The sequence below is a fragment of the Culex quinquefasciatus genome, chromosome 1, assembly GCF_015732765.1.
Source record: "Culex quinquefasciatus strain JHB chromosome 1, VPISU_Cqui_1.0_pri_paternal, whole genome shotgun sequence".
Lineage (NCBI taxonomy): Eukaryota > Metazoa > Arthropoda > Insecta > Diptera > Culicidae > Culex > Culex quinquefasciatus.
The window spans coordinates 99,326,939-99,339,364 of NC_051861.1; the positions used below are offsets into that span (position 1 = coordinate 99,326,939).

The 12,426-nt window shown below is 33.5% G+C and overlaps 1 protein-coding gene across 1 annotated transcript in view; it reads right to left on the minus strand.

Moving 5' to 3' along the window:
- LOC6045211 (moesin/ezrin/radixin homolog 1-like) overlaps window positions 1-12,426 on the minus strand; it is an 82,163-nt gene that overhangs the window by 3,908 nt on the left and 65,829 nt on the right. Inside the window, 7 exon segments of the mRNA XM_038250045.1 lie at window positions 3,549-3,758; window positions 4,145-4,322; window positions 4,324-4,510; window positions 4,513-4,555; window positions 4,557-4,721; window positions 11,740-12,046; window positions 12,110-12,384. Coding sequence (XP_038105973.1) covers window positions 3,549-3,758; window positions 4,145-4,322; window positions 4,324-4,510; window positions 4,513-4,555; window positions 4,557-4,721; window positions 11,740-12,046; window positions 12,110-12,384 — 1,365 coding nt within the window.

Genomic DNA, 12,426 nt, shown 5'->3' on the forward strand with positions numbered 1-12,426 from the left:
ATATTGAATATTACGCCCATTTAAAATGCTAGTCTTGATTTAAAAATTTTCAAAATATTTTTTTTCGAAAAGATCGGAAAATTTCACGAATGTTTCATGTATTAACATTGAAAATCGGACCATTAATTGCTGAGATAACGTCATTAGAAAATGGTGGGCTGATTGGGTGAGACTTAGAAAACTTCAATTTTCGTGTTTCTTTTTCTTTAAGCCGCTTTATTTCAGCAACCAGAGGTCCAATCTTCAATGTCTCTTAGACAATTTTATAGCAAATTTTCTGAACTTTTCAAAAAAAATATTTTTAGAAATGGTTACTCATGGTCACTATTTTTAAAAATTGAAAAACTGCAAATATTTCGCTAAAATCAAAATTTCGGTGGCTATATCTTGAAAACGGAGCCCTTTTTAAAAAATCTGTAAAGTACTTTTCGATTGCAAATTCAATTTTGCATTAAAAAGTAATGTCAAACTTGTTTTTGCATAAAACTTCGATTTTTTCCAAAAATCACTATTTTTTCAAAAATTCATAACTCGGCGGCAGATTTTTTGACCATGTTTCTCTATGGCTCAAAAGTTGCGGATTTTTGTCCCTTAAAACATATCAAAAAATCTCGAAAATAAAAAAAATGCGTATTTTGGGAAATTGAGTTTTAGTGAAAAAAAAGTTGATAAAAAAATCTCCAAATTTTTTTTCAGTGTACCTATTTTTTTCTCAAAAGTCCTCAACAATACCTACAACTTTGCCGAAGACACCAAATTGATCAGAAAATTCACTCAAAAGTTACAGCTGTTTGAATATTTACAAACCATTTTTGTATGGACAGCAGCCAAAATTGTATGGAGACTTGTATGGGTGAACCAATGACACAAAATAGCATATTTGGTCATAGGGAAGGCCCCCACAAAGTTTGAGCCAAATCAAAAAATACAAATAAAATCCATTTCCGGTTTTGGTAGAGAATTGCTCACCTACAGCTTTGCCAAAGACATCGGATCGATCAGAAAATCCCTTTCCAAGATAAAGAATTTCATACCTTTACATACCCATTAGGGCGACAATAAAAAAAATCGGCATCAGGGAATCCCTGACAGGGATTTAAACCCACCCACCCCACGATTCGATTTCTTAGGCAAAAAAAAAGTAACTGTGAAAATTTTGAGCGAAATCGGTTAAGGGTTTAGGGACGCTTTTATCGTTGAAGTTGATGAAAAAAAAACTTTTCATACAAAAACGTCTTCTTTAAATCGTTAATAACTTGTCATACTTGACGGAATTTCATTTTTTTTTACTTTTCCCCATACATTTTTTAGAATTTTTCCATGAGCAATTCCAGCTCAAATCAGGAATTTTTCTGGTACTTTTGTACCCGATCCTCTCCGATTTCAATGAAACTTTGTAGACATGTTATCCTAGTCCTATATGAGCAATTTTTGTGTATATGGAGCCAATAGTACTCAAAAATAACATTTGAAGGGGGCGTAAGGTATTTAAATATTTTTGTATTTTGTAATTAAAAAATTACTGTATCTCGAAGCCGTTGCGTCGTATCAAAAAGTGGTCAAAGACAAACTTGTAGAAAATTGGACGGGCTTTCTGAAAAAAACTACACTGAAACAAGAATACACGCCACATCTATGAGATTTTTTGATTTTTAAGTCTAAAAGGTGATGTCACGATTTTTTTTTGTTCAAATTTTTTGAGGAAATGTTACCAAAAGACTAACGAAAAATGCCAAAAATCATTTACTAAAACTGTTTTTTTGAAAAGTGGTCTAAACGTCAATTTTTTTAGAAAACCAGTAGTGGGGATCGATTTTCCAGACAATTTTACATAAAAGTCTCTATTTTGACCATTGTCCTATGTCCAATCCTTGGGAAGATACAGCGATTTTAAAAATAAAAATATTGAAAAAACGGTTTTTTGGTGGTTTTTGGCAATTTCTATATGACAGGACCGGAAAGCTCGTCAAATTTCCCATAAGTTTGCCTTTAACAGCATTTCAATTGGATGTAAGGGCTTACAGATATAAGCTTAATTGCATTGCTAATAACTGAAAATAGAATATTTTTTTCAGTGTGGTAGAAAACAAGACAGTAAATTTGCTTACGTAAATATAAAAACGATCAAAAAGCTGTCAAAGGTAAACTTATGGGAAATTGAACGAGCTTCACAGAAAAAAATATGTTTTTCTTGTCACCCTAATACTTATTTTGTATGACCAGCCCTCAACATTGTATGGAGACTTGCATGGAAAAACTAATGATGCAAAATTACTCCTTTTGAAATAGGGAATGCACAGACAAAATTTCATCCAAAAGGGATTGTTCAACTATTACGTCCAGAGATTTTGGAGATTTCAGACCTATATCTTTTCACTTTTTCGAACCCAAAAAAATCAAAATTTAAAATTCGTGGAAAAAAAAATGTGAAGTCGTAGAGAATCGCTCATTTTTTAAATGTAAATTTGCTTCTCAGTTCAGAAATTTAAAAAAAGTACCAAATTAAACTAAATTCAAAAATAGTTTTTTTAGAAAATTTCAAACTTAAAGATTAGAAAAAATAAAATCTAAAAAATATAAAAATTTACAAAAAATAAAAAAAAATAAGAGATTTGAAAAATAAAAAAACTTTAAGAAATTTAAAAAAAATAAAATTAAAAAAATAACTTAGATTTAAAAAATATAAGGCCGTTGCTAATATTTTTCATGGTTTATGGGACCCCCTTCAACATAAGGCCTGAATAATCAGGGGCAAAAAAATATTTTTTTGAAAACTTCAATTTTTTAATAAAAATTAATGTTTAATCAACTGAAAACCAGTTAAAGTGCATTTCCTGCGTTTATAATTATATTTAGCATGTTTGAGCTCCTTTTTTTAAAAAAAATCATGAAATACCAATGTACAGTCCGACGAAAAGTTTTTTCTCGCGAAAAAAAAATCCATCTATACCTCGATATTTTGATAACTAATGATTGAAAAGCAACTGGGCGCGTTTAAAATGCATTTCTGGAGTTTTTTTTTTTTTTTTTTGAAAAGGTTCAATAAACCAAATTTTAAGTTTTTGCTTTTCGGGTATTTTTTAATATCCCTGACTCAAGGCGGTCTCAAAAACACCCAAAAAGCAAAAAATGGAAATTTGGTTTATTGGACCTTTTTTTTTTTAAAAAAAAAACTCCAGATTTTAAAACACTTTTTTTCAGTTATTTTTTTTTTATATTAGCACCGCAGTTACTTAGTCACGACGTTCTAGCAGGATTCTAGCAGAGTTCTCACAGAGCTGGATATTCTTACAGCATTCTAGCAAAAATGTTCAACCGTTCTAGCAGGATTCTGGCAGAACCAGCTCTGCTAGAATATTTCGTGACTGGGTAGTCGCGAACCCAAAGGCACGCGGACGAACATGGGTTTTAACATTTCAACGAGATCAAAACAAGTCCTTCCCATAACAACGCAGCTTGGAAGGCTTTCGTCGTTTGCGTTATAAGGTTTTTATATCTAATTTTTTGATGCAATACTGTTGGTCGGTTCTACTAGCCTCGAAACTCACCTTGAGCTGGTCGTGCAAACGCTCGTTGCGTTCCGCCAGCGTGCGTCTCTCCTCGACGGGGTCCTTTATGTGCTCGTCGGTGTCAAAGTCCTTCGAGAAGTCCTGGTTGCCGTTCTCGCCGTTCACGAGCTCCTCCTCGTTGTCCATCTCCTCCTCCTCCTCGACGGTGGCTGTGGTGGTCGCGGCCAGCAGGGCGGCGGCCGCTTCCGTCTAACGTAAGATGAGGCATTAGTTATTGTTTTCGGTATATGTACATATGAGTTGTAGATGAATTAGTTCAAACGTGTTAAAATGTTTAATTTTATACAATTTGTAAGGTGAAGTAAATTTTTTGCATTTTCCTGGAAATAAAGAGAGAGAATTAAGATGCCACACTCGGTTTTATCCGTTGCTGCGTGTGTTTGTGCACGGGTGAACTTGGAAACGATAGCTCCGGGCCAAATTCGGTAGACGTTCAAAGTAGACGAGAGTAGATAGTAGTAGATTGGTGCCTTGACTGTACATCTCGGGAAGTGCTTTCGAGTTCGGTGCTCGGGAGGTGGGTCCACACACTCTTCAGGAACGAGACAAACAAGTTGGAACAAAATCATACATACTTTACGCTTTACCTGTTTCCGTCTGGCCTCTTCGACCTCCTCCTGCAGGCGCTTGGTTTCCGAGGAGTTGACCGAGACCTCCTCCTGGATCTTGTGCACCTCCTCCTGCTTCATGCGGATCTCATCCTCGAGCTTGGCCCGTTCGGCGGCTTCCATGTTCTTGGTTTCCTCCAGCCGTGATCATGACCTGCAGCTCGTTCTGGCGCTGCTCCAGATCGTCCTTGGCGGCCTGTAGCTGCTTCAGCTGCTCCTCCAGCCGGCGGATCATGTCCTGGGCTTCGATCAGGTTCGCCTGCGAGCGCTCCATCTCCTCCTGCATGTTCCGGATGCGGTCCTCGTACTCCTGCTGCTTCGGCCGTTCCCGGCGGCCAGCGCCAGCTGCAGCTTCTCGCGCTCCTGCTGCTTGGCGTTCTCTCTCCTCGCGGGCCTGCGCCTTCATCTGCTGCACGTCGATCGTGTCCGGCTTGCGGCGGCGCATGTACAGCTCGTGGTTGCCCATGCACAGCGCCAGGATGCGCTTGTTGATGCGGACGCGAGGAGCGAAGAAGACAAAGTCGGGCGCCTTCTTGTCGATCGGCTGGAAGTTTGAAAACAGGAAGAGATTAGTTGTGTTCAACTGGGAATTCCACTCAAACGTTTCAAATTTACCCTCAACAACATATTTTTGTACAGTAGGTATACTACGCATAATTGTCCCATGTTCAAAAAAGTGCATCTGAGTAAAACGCGATTGAAACTTTAAGGAACCTTGCGAGTTTGGACATGTTGGGTAACGAAATTTGTGATTTTCGATACCGAGCATGAAAATTCATAATTTGGCAGCAATTGTCACAGCACCGATCAATTGGGTGACTTCAGGGATGTTACTTTGAATGCGACTGAAAATTGCAAACGTTTAAATATTTGTCTATTCGTTATAATAATTCGGTAATATAGAGCAATTCCAGCTCAAATCAGGAATTTTTCTGGTACTTTTGTACCCGACCCTCTCCGATTTCAATGAAAGTTTTTAGACATGTTATCCTAGGCCTATATAAGCCTTTTTTGTGTATATGGAGCCAATAGTACTCAAAAATAACATTTGAGAAGGGCGTAAGGTATTTAAATATTTTTGTATTTTGCAATTTAAAAATTACTGTGTCTCGAAGCTATTGCGTCGTATCAAAAAGTGGTCCAAGACAAACTTGTAGGAAATTGGATGGGCTTTCTGAAAAAAATACACTGAAACAAAAATACACGCCACTTCTATGAGATTTTTTGATTTTTAAGTCTAAAACTTAAATTTAAAGGTGTTGTCACGATTTTTTTTCGTTCAAAATTTTTGAGGAAATAGCCTAAGATGTTACCAAAAGACTGACGAAAAATGCAGGATGGTATATCTCTCCTAAAAAAATACAAAAATCATTTACTAAAACTGTTTTTTGAAAAGTGGTCTAAACGTCAAAATTTTAAAAAAAACCCACAGTGAGAATCGATTCTCCAGACAATTTTACATAAAAGTCTCCATATTGACCATTGTCCTATGTCCGCTCATCTTATAAAAACTAAAAAGTATAAATAGTCTCAGGTCAACTCTACGTAAATGTGTTACGCTGAGTATAATATTTCACCTTTTAATTACACACAATTTTGATTCTATCTTTCCACAGCCGGCTGTCTAAGATTAAATCATTTGTGCTAAACTCAACACCAAATAACCGGGAATAATCTCATCCGCATCATCCGATTGTTTGCCTTGAGAATACATAATACATCACCCTATCACTCAACGAAATTCATTAATTATTGGGCCACATCATCATCCTCTATGATGAATCCTGGCCATTACCCTTCCCACTAACAAAATCCCAAGTAGAAGTAGTTTTCCGGCACACGCGTGTGGATATCGTATAGAACCCACCCTTGGTAGCAGCCTGTGCTAACTAACATTCCCGTCCCGTTCCTCGAGATCTACAAACTGACATGGCGGGCGCCGTTGGTGGCCAATGACTGTTTCCTATTAGCAACGGCTCTAGTTTTGATGATCGTGATGTTTTATCTTTTCAGCGCATTCATGCATGCTGTTGATAAGGGAAACATTATTTGATCGTTGAAGCGTATGACCGGTTGTGTTGATAGGATATTACGGTTCTGTTCAGTAACGGAGAAGGACAACCATGGGTGGTCTCTCATGCTCATGCTCATGCTCATGCTCCATATTGACCATTGTCCTATGTCCAATCCTTGGAAAGATACAGCGGTTTTAAAAATAAAAATGATGAAAAAATGGGTTTTTTTTGGTGGTTTTTGGCAATTTCTATATGACAGACTTGGTTTTTCAGTCTCGTAAATATTTTTACCGGAAAGCTCGTCCAATTTCCCATAAGTTTGCCTTTGACAGCTTTTTGATTTGACTCGTTTTGATATTTACGTAAGCTAATTTATTATCCAGGTTTCTACCACACTGAAAAAAATATTCTCTTTTCAGTTATTAACAATGTAATTAAGCTTATAACTGTAAGCCCTTACATCCAATTGAAATGCTGTCAAAGGCAAACTTATGGGAAATTGGATGAGCTTTCCGGTAAAAATATTTACGAGACTGAAAAACCAAGTCTGTCATATAGAAATTGGCAAAAACCACCAAAAAAACCCATTTTTTCATCATTTTTATTTTTAAAACCGCTGTATCTTCCCAAGGATTGGACATAGGACAATGGTCAATATGGAGACTTTTATGTAAAATTGTCTGGAGAATCGATTCTCACTGTGGGTTTTTAAAATTTTGACGTTTAGACCACTTTTCAAAAAACAGTTTTAGTAAATGATTTTTGTATTTTTTTAGGAGAGACATACCATCCTGCATTTTTCGTCAGTCTTTTGGTAACATCTTAGGCTATTTCCTCAAAAATTTTGAACGAAAAAAAATCGTGACAACACCTTTAAATTTAAGTTTCAAACTTAAAAATCAAAAAATCTCATAGAAGTGGCGTGTATTTTTGATTCAGTGTATTTTTTTTCAGAAAGCCCATCAAATTTCCTACAAGTTTGTCTTGGACCACTTTTTGATACGACGCAATGGCTTCGAAACACAGTAATTTTTAAATTGCAAAATACAAAAATATTTAAATACCTTACGCCCTTCTCAAATGTTATTTTCGAGTACTATTGGCTCCATATACACAAAAATGGCTTATATAGGCCTAGGATAACATGTCTAAAAACTTTCATTGAAATCGGAGAGGGTCGGGTACAAAAGTACCAGAAAAATTCCTGATTTGAGCTGGAATTGCTCTATAATAACATTGAAAATCATAAAAACTAGAATCTTTAGAAGGAAAAGTTTGAAGGACGGATTTTGGATTTGCTCAAAATGCAGTAAGCCAGAGGAAAAAATCATAGATTTTTTTTTAATAAATAAAATCGATTTAAAAAAAAGTTAAAACATAAAACATCAATGGAATCAATTTCATCAATTCTAGAATACGTATTATAGAATATATGGATTTTAGAATTAAGAGTTTAAGAATTTAAAAAAAAAATGTTGAAACTAGAAGCTTAGAATGTTTAATTTTCAAAATTTTTGAGCATTTTAGAATTTGAGAAAATTAGCATTCAGGATATTCCTTTTTTGAATACTAGGATTTTAGAATTTTGAGATTTAATAAATAAAAATTTTGGAATTTAAATTTAAAATTTCAAAATGTCAGGATTATTAGCACTTGAAAAATTTAGGACTAAGTTTTTTTTTTAATTTTGGAATTATGATTTTTATCCAAGAAGTTTAGAAATTAAGAATTCCTGATTCTGATTTACTAAATTTCCAATTTTTTATTTTGAAATTCTTTTTTTTATTTTATAGTTTCTTTTTTGTATATTGGAAACTAAGAATTTAAGAATTAAAAAAAATGATACTTAAAAGCTGAGAATGTTAAAATTTCTAAATTTTAGAACTAAAAGCTATTTAGCGCAAGATTTTTTTTTTAAATTGAGAAATTTAGAGTTCATGATATTTCTTTTTTGAATTCTAGGACTTTAGAATTTTGAGATTTAACAATTTAGAGTTTTAGAATTTAAATTTAAAATTTCAAAATTTCACAATTAAAGGATTTTCAGCGCTTGAAAATTTTAGAATTAAGGTTTATTTTTATGAATTTTAGATTTTTAAAATTCTAGGATTTTAGAACTTTGGGATTTCATTTTTTTTTTTTTATTTTTAACATCTTATAACGTCATAAATTGAGAATTTTAAAATTCTAGAATTAAGGAATTAAAAATATTTAGCACTCTAGAATTTTAGGATGTTACAACTTATTATTTAGAACTGTAGAATTATACAATTTTAGAATTCTAGATTAAATTTTCAAAAGGTCCTATCTGCATAGGAAACCCATGACGGATAGGTTGTATTGAAAATTTAACCTAGGATTTATGAATTTCTGATTCTGATTTACTAAATTTCTGATTTTTTTAATTTTCAAATTCTTTCTTTTTATTTAAGAATTTTTTTGTATACCTGAAATTTTTAATTTAAGAATTAAAAAATTTTGATCCTTAGAAGCATAGAATGTTAAAATTTAAAAATTTTAGAACTAAAAGCTTTTTAGCGCTTGATTTTTTTTCAGAATTTAAGAAATTTAGAATTTAGGATATTTCTTTTTTGATTTCTAGGATTTTAGAATTTTGAGATTTAACAATTTAGAGTTTTGGGATTTAAATTTAAAATTTCAAAATTATGCAATTGAAGGATTTTTAGCGCTTGAAAATTTTAGAATTAGGATTTTTTAAAAAAGAATTTTAGATTTTTTAAATTCTGGGATTTTAGTGCTTTGCGATTTATTTATTTTTTATTTTAAACATTTTATAACGTTTTAATTTCAGAATTTTAAAATTCTAGATTTAGGGAATTAAAAATATATAGAATTCTAGAATTTTAGGATGTTACAACTTATTATTTAGAACTGTAGAATAATACAATTTTAGAATTTTAGAATTTCTGATTCTGATTTATGAAATTTCATTTTTTTTTAAATTTCTAAATCTTTCTTTTTATTTAAGAATTACTATTTTTTTCATTTTCAAAATTAAAGTTTAAGACTTTAAGAATTAAAAAATGTTGATACTTAGAAGCATAGAATGTTAAAATTAAAAATGCTTTAGAACTAAAAGCTTTTTAGCTCTTGATTTTTTTGTAGAATTTGTGAAATTTAGAATTAAGGATATTTCTTTTTTGAATTCCAGGGTTTGAGAATTTTTAGATTTAACAATTTAGAGTTTTGAAATTAAATTTCAAATTTCAAAATTATACAATTGAAGGATTTTTAGCGCCTAAAAATTTTTGAGTCAGGGTATTTTTTAGAATTTTATAATTGATTTTTTTTAATTCTAGGATTTTAGAAATTTGGGATTTTATGATTCAGCGCTGAAGAATGTTTAACATTTTAGAATTTAAGAATTTTTAGTGTTTGAAAATATCAGAATTTGATTGACTTAGAATTCTAGAATTCAGTTTTTTTTTCAGAATTATGGAAATTTAGAATTTTAGGATTTTATACATAATTTAGAATTTTAAAAAATTAAGGATTTAAGATTTTTATTTTTTTTTTATTTTTAACAGTTCATAATTTTATAATTTGAGAATTAAGGGACATATATAGAATTCTAGAATTTACGGATGTTACAATTTAGAATTTAAAACTGTAGAATTATACAATTTAAGAATTTAAGAACTTTTGAACTTTCATTTTTTTAATTTGTTTAATTAATTCATTTTGTTTTCCGAAATAACAATTTTACAACTTGTGTGAATGGCTGGTTCATAGAGATTTGGTGTTCCTTGCAACTATTTCTTTTTCATTAACCGCTTGATAACAGAAGGTTCTTCAAGTAAAATTAAACAAAAACTAGGGAAAATTTGGCCAAAAACCTAGTGAGATCGAATTATTTTTTTTTTATTTAAAAATTTCTATTTTTTATTTTTTTTATACTTGAATTTTGTATTTTTGATTATATTAAAAACTAAATTACTTTTTCTCTCTGTTTTATTTCATTCTGAGCAAACGACAAAATTCGACCTTTTGATTTTTGATTTTATTTTATACCAAAACTTTCATGACAAGTATACGGTATTTTGTGAAAGTTTTAGTATTTAAAAAAAAGGCAAAAAACGTTACCAAAATCTTTGAGTCACATCAGATAGAAGACGATTTTAGAATCATTTCTGCCAAATTCATAAAATTAAGACTTGAAAGTTATAGTAACAATACCTCAATAAGAAGTGTTACCAGATTATATATTTTTGTAGCTTATTAGATAGATCATTAGTACTAGAATTTATTTAATTTTTTGGGTTTATCGGCTAAGTTGATCCCACTGTTAAGTGTTTAAAAATATTACTTTGAAGGTGTTTTTAGTAAAAGACAAAACATCTTATTGTGACAAATTCTGAACATTCTGCTTCGACATCTTATGACAGTGTTACCAGAAATTATATAATTTCGATTTATCTGAAAAAAAAAAAACTTTTAACCCTCTAACGCCCAGAGCTGTTTGCTTGTCGTAAAAATAGTAAATGGCTAAATTTTGGTACAATAGGGCAGGAAATACTTTACTTTGACCCACAAATATCAAATTGGTGCAAAAAAGTAGAATTTGAAGTGGTGCACCAGAGCACCATCAACTTTTTTTTTAAACCACAAAATCTGTTTTTTTATATAAATCTATTGGTTCATTTGTTTGAAAATGCTTCGAAATATGTTAAAAACTACTTATTCTTTGCTGTAAGACCATATTTCTTAAGTATCAATTACGAATTCTGAAATTTCTGCATTTTTCAGGTTTCTTTGATTGGTTCATTCAAAACCCACAAACAACCATTTACATGAAAAATGAGGAAAACAATAAAACTATCAGTCTAATAACAATGTTTTGTCTTGTTTATGAATAGTCGAAACGTTTAAAAACTATTGTTTTGATAAAAATAAGCTTTTTCTGTAATTTAGAAAATAGTGCTCCTGAATATTTAGTTGCTCATATACCTAGGTGGTGCTCTGGTGCACCAAATGAAAAAGGTTGAAAAACACTTTAAACCGGTTTAAACTCACAATGTTATTCACTGAGGTTCTTGTCCAAGGTTCAAATGATAGCAAAACATTTTTTGTTTCATAAAATTTTGTGTTTGGTAATTTTTACGGGCTTTCGAAAACAGGTCTTATTTATTTCCCTAAAATTGGCCCATTTTTGTTTACACTTCACACTGTAACTTTGCTTGTGCTTAACCAAATTTGATGAAATTTGGGAAGATGTTAGTATACATTCTACATGAACACCTGCAACTTAAAGCGCCATGAAAAGTTGTGTCAGTTCCGAGATATTTGAGTTCAAAGTTTTGGTGCTCTGGAGTAACCATGGCCGGGAGAGGGTTAAATATTTGTCTAAATAAGATTTCAAAAATATTTTCATCCGAATCAGAAATTCCACTAAAATATTGTCAGTGTCCCAAGGTTATAAAAAGGCACACTTGAAAAAGTATTTCGATTCATGGATTAATTTTCAAGCAAAATTTTTGAAAATTCAAAAGATCTTAGAGCACAGCCCAGCACCCCGCCCCCACTCACCTTGATGATAAACTTCCGATCGTTGAACGAGATGTTCCGGATCTCGGACCACGGGAAGCCGATCTTCGGCGTCAGCCGGTCGTCCTTCTCGTAGATGTTGAGGCCGAGCGCGTCCACGCCGAGCCACAGCTCGGTGCCCTTCTTGTTGCGGATCTCGAAGTAGTTGACGCCGTACATCTCCAGGTCCTGGGCGATCTTGAGGTACTCCATCATGGCGTCCTCGCGCAGCATGCCGCGGTGCTCCTGCCACCAGGTCGTGATCGAGTTCTCCCACTCGTCCTTGCTCATCTTATGCTGGTCGATGACGCTGGAGGGGGGAAGAGAGAGATCAGTGATGGAAGCTAGGTTAGTGAGGTCGCGCACAACTTACCGCTGCGGCAGCAGCCGGTCGTTGACGAGGAAGCCGGGCGTGTGTGTCGTCTTGTTGTAGTCGCCGTGGCGGGCCTGGACGGCGTACGACGCGAGCAGCACCGACGTCTCCGGCGGGCAGTAGATCTCGTCCGAGAGGATCGCGTTCTTGACCTGCAGGTAGAACAGCCGCAGCGTGATGTCCTGGATCAGCTCCTCGGCGACGTCCTCCGGGTAGAATTTGGCACGGAACTTGAACTGCAGCGGGTCGCCCTTCTGGACGTCCTGGCTCATGACCTGGTGAGGGAGGAAAAGAAGATGGGATCGGTATTAGGGTGA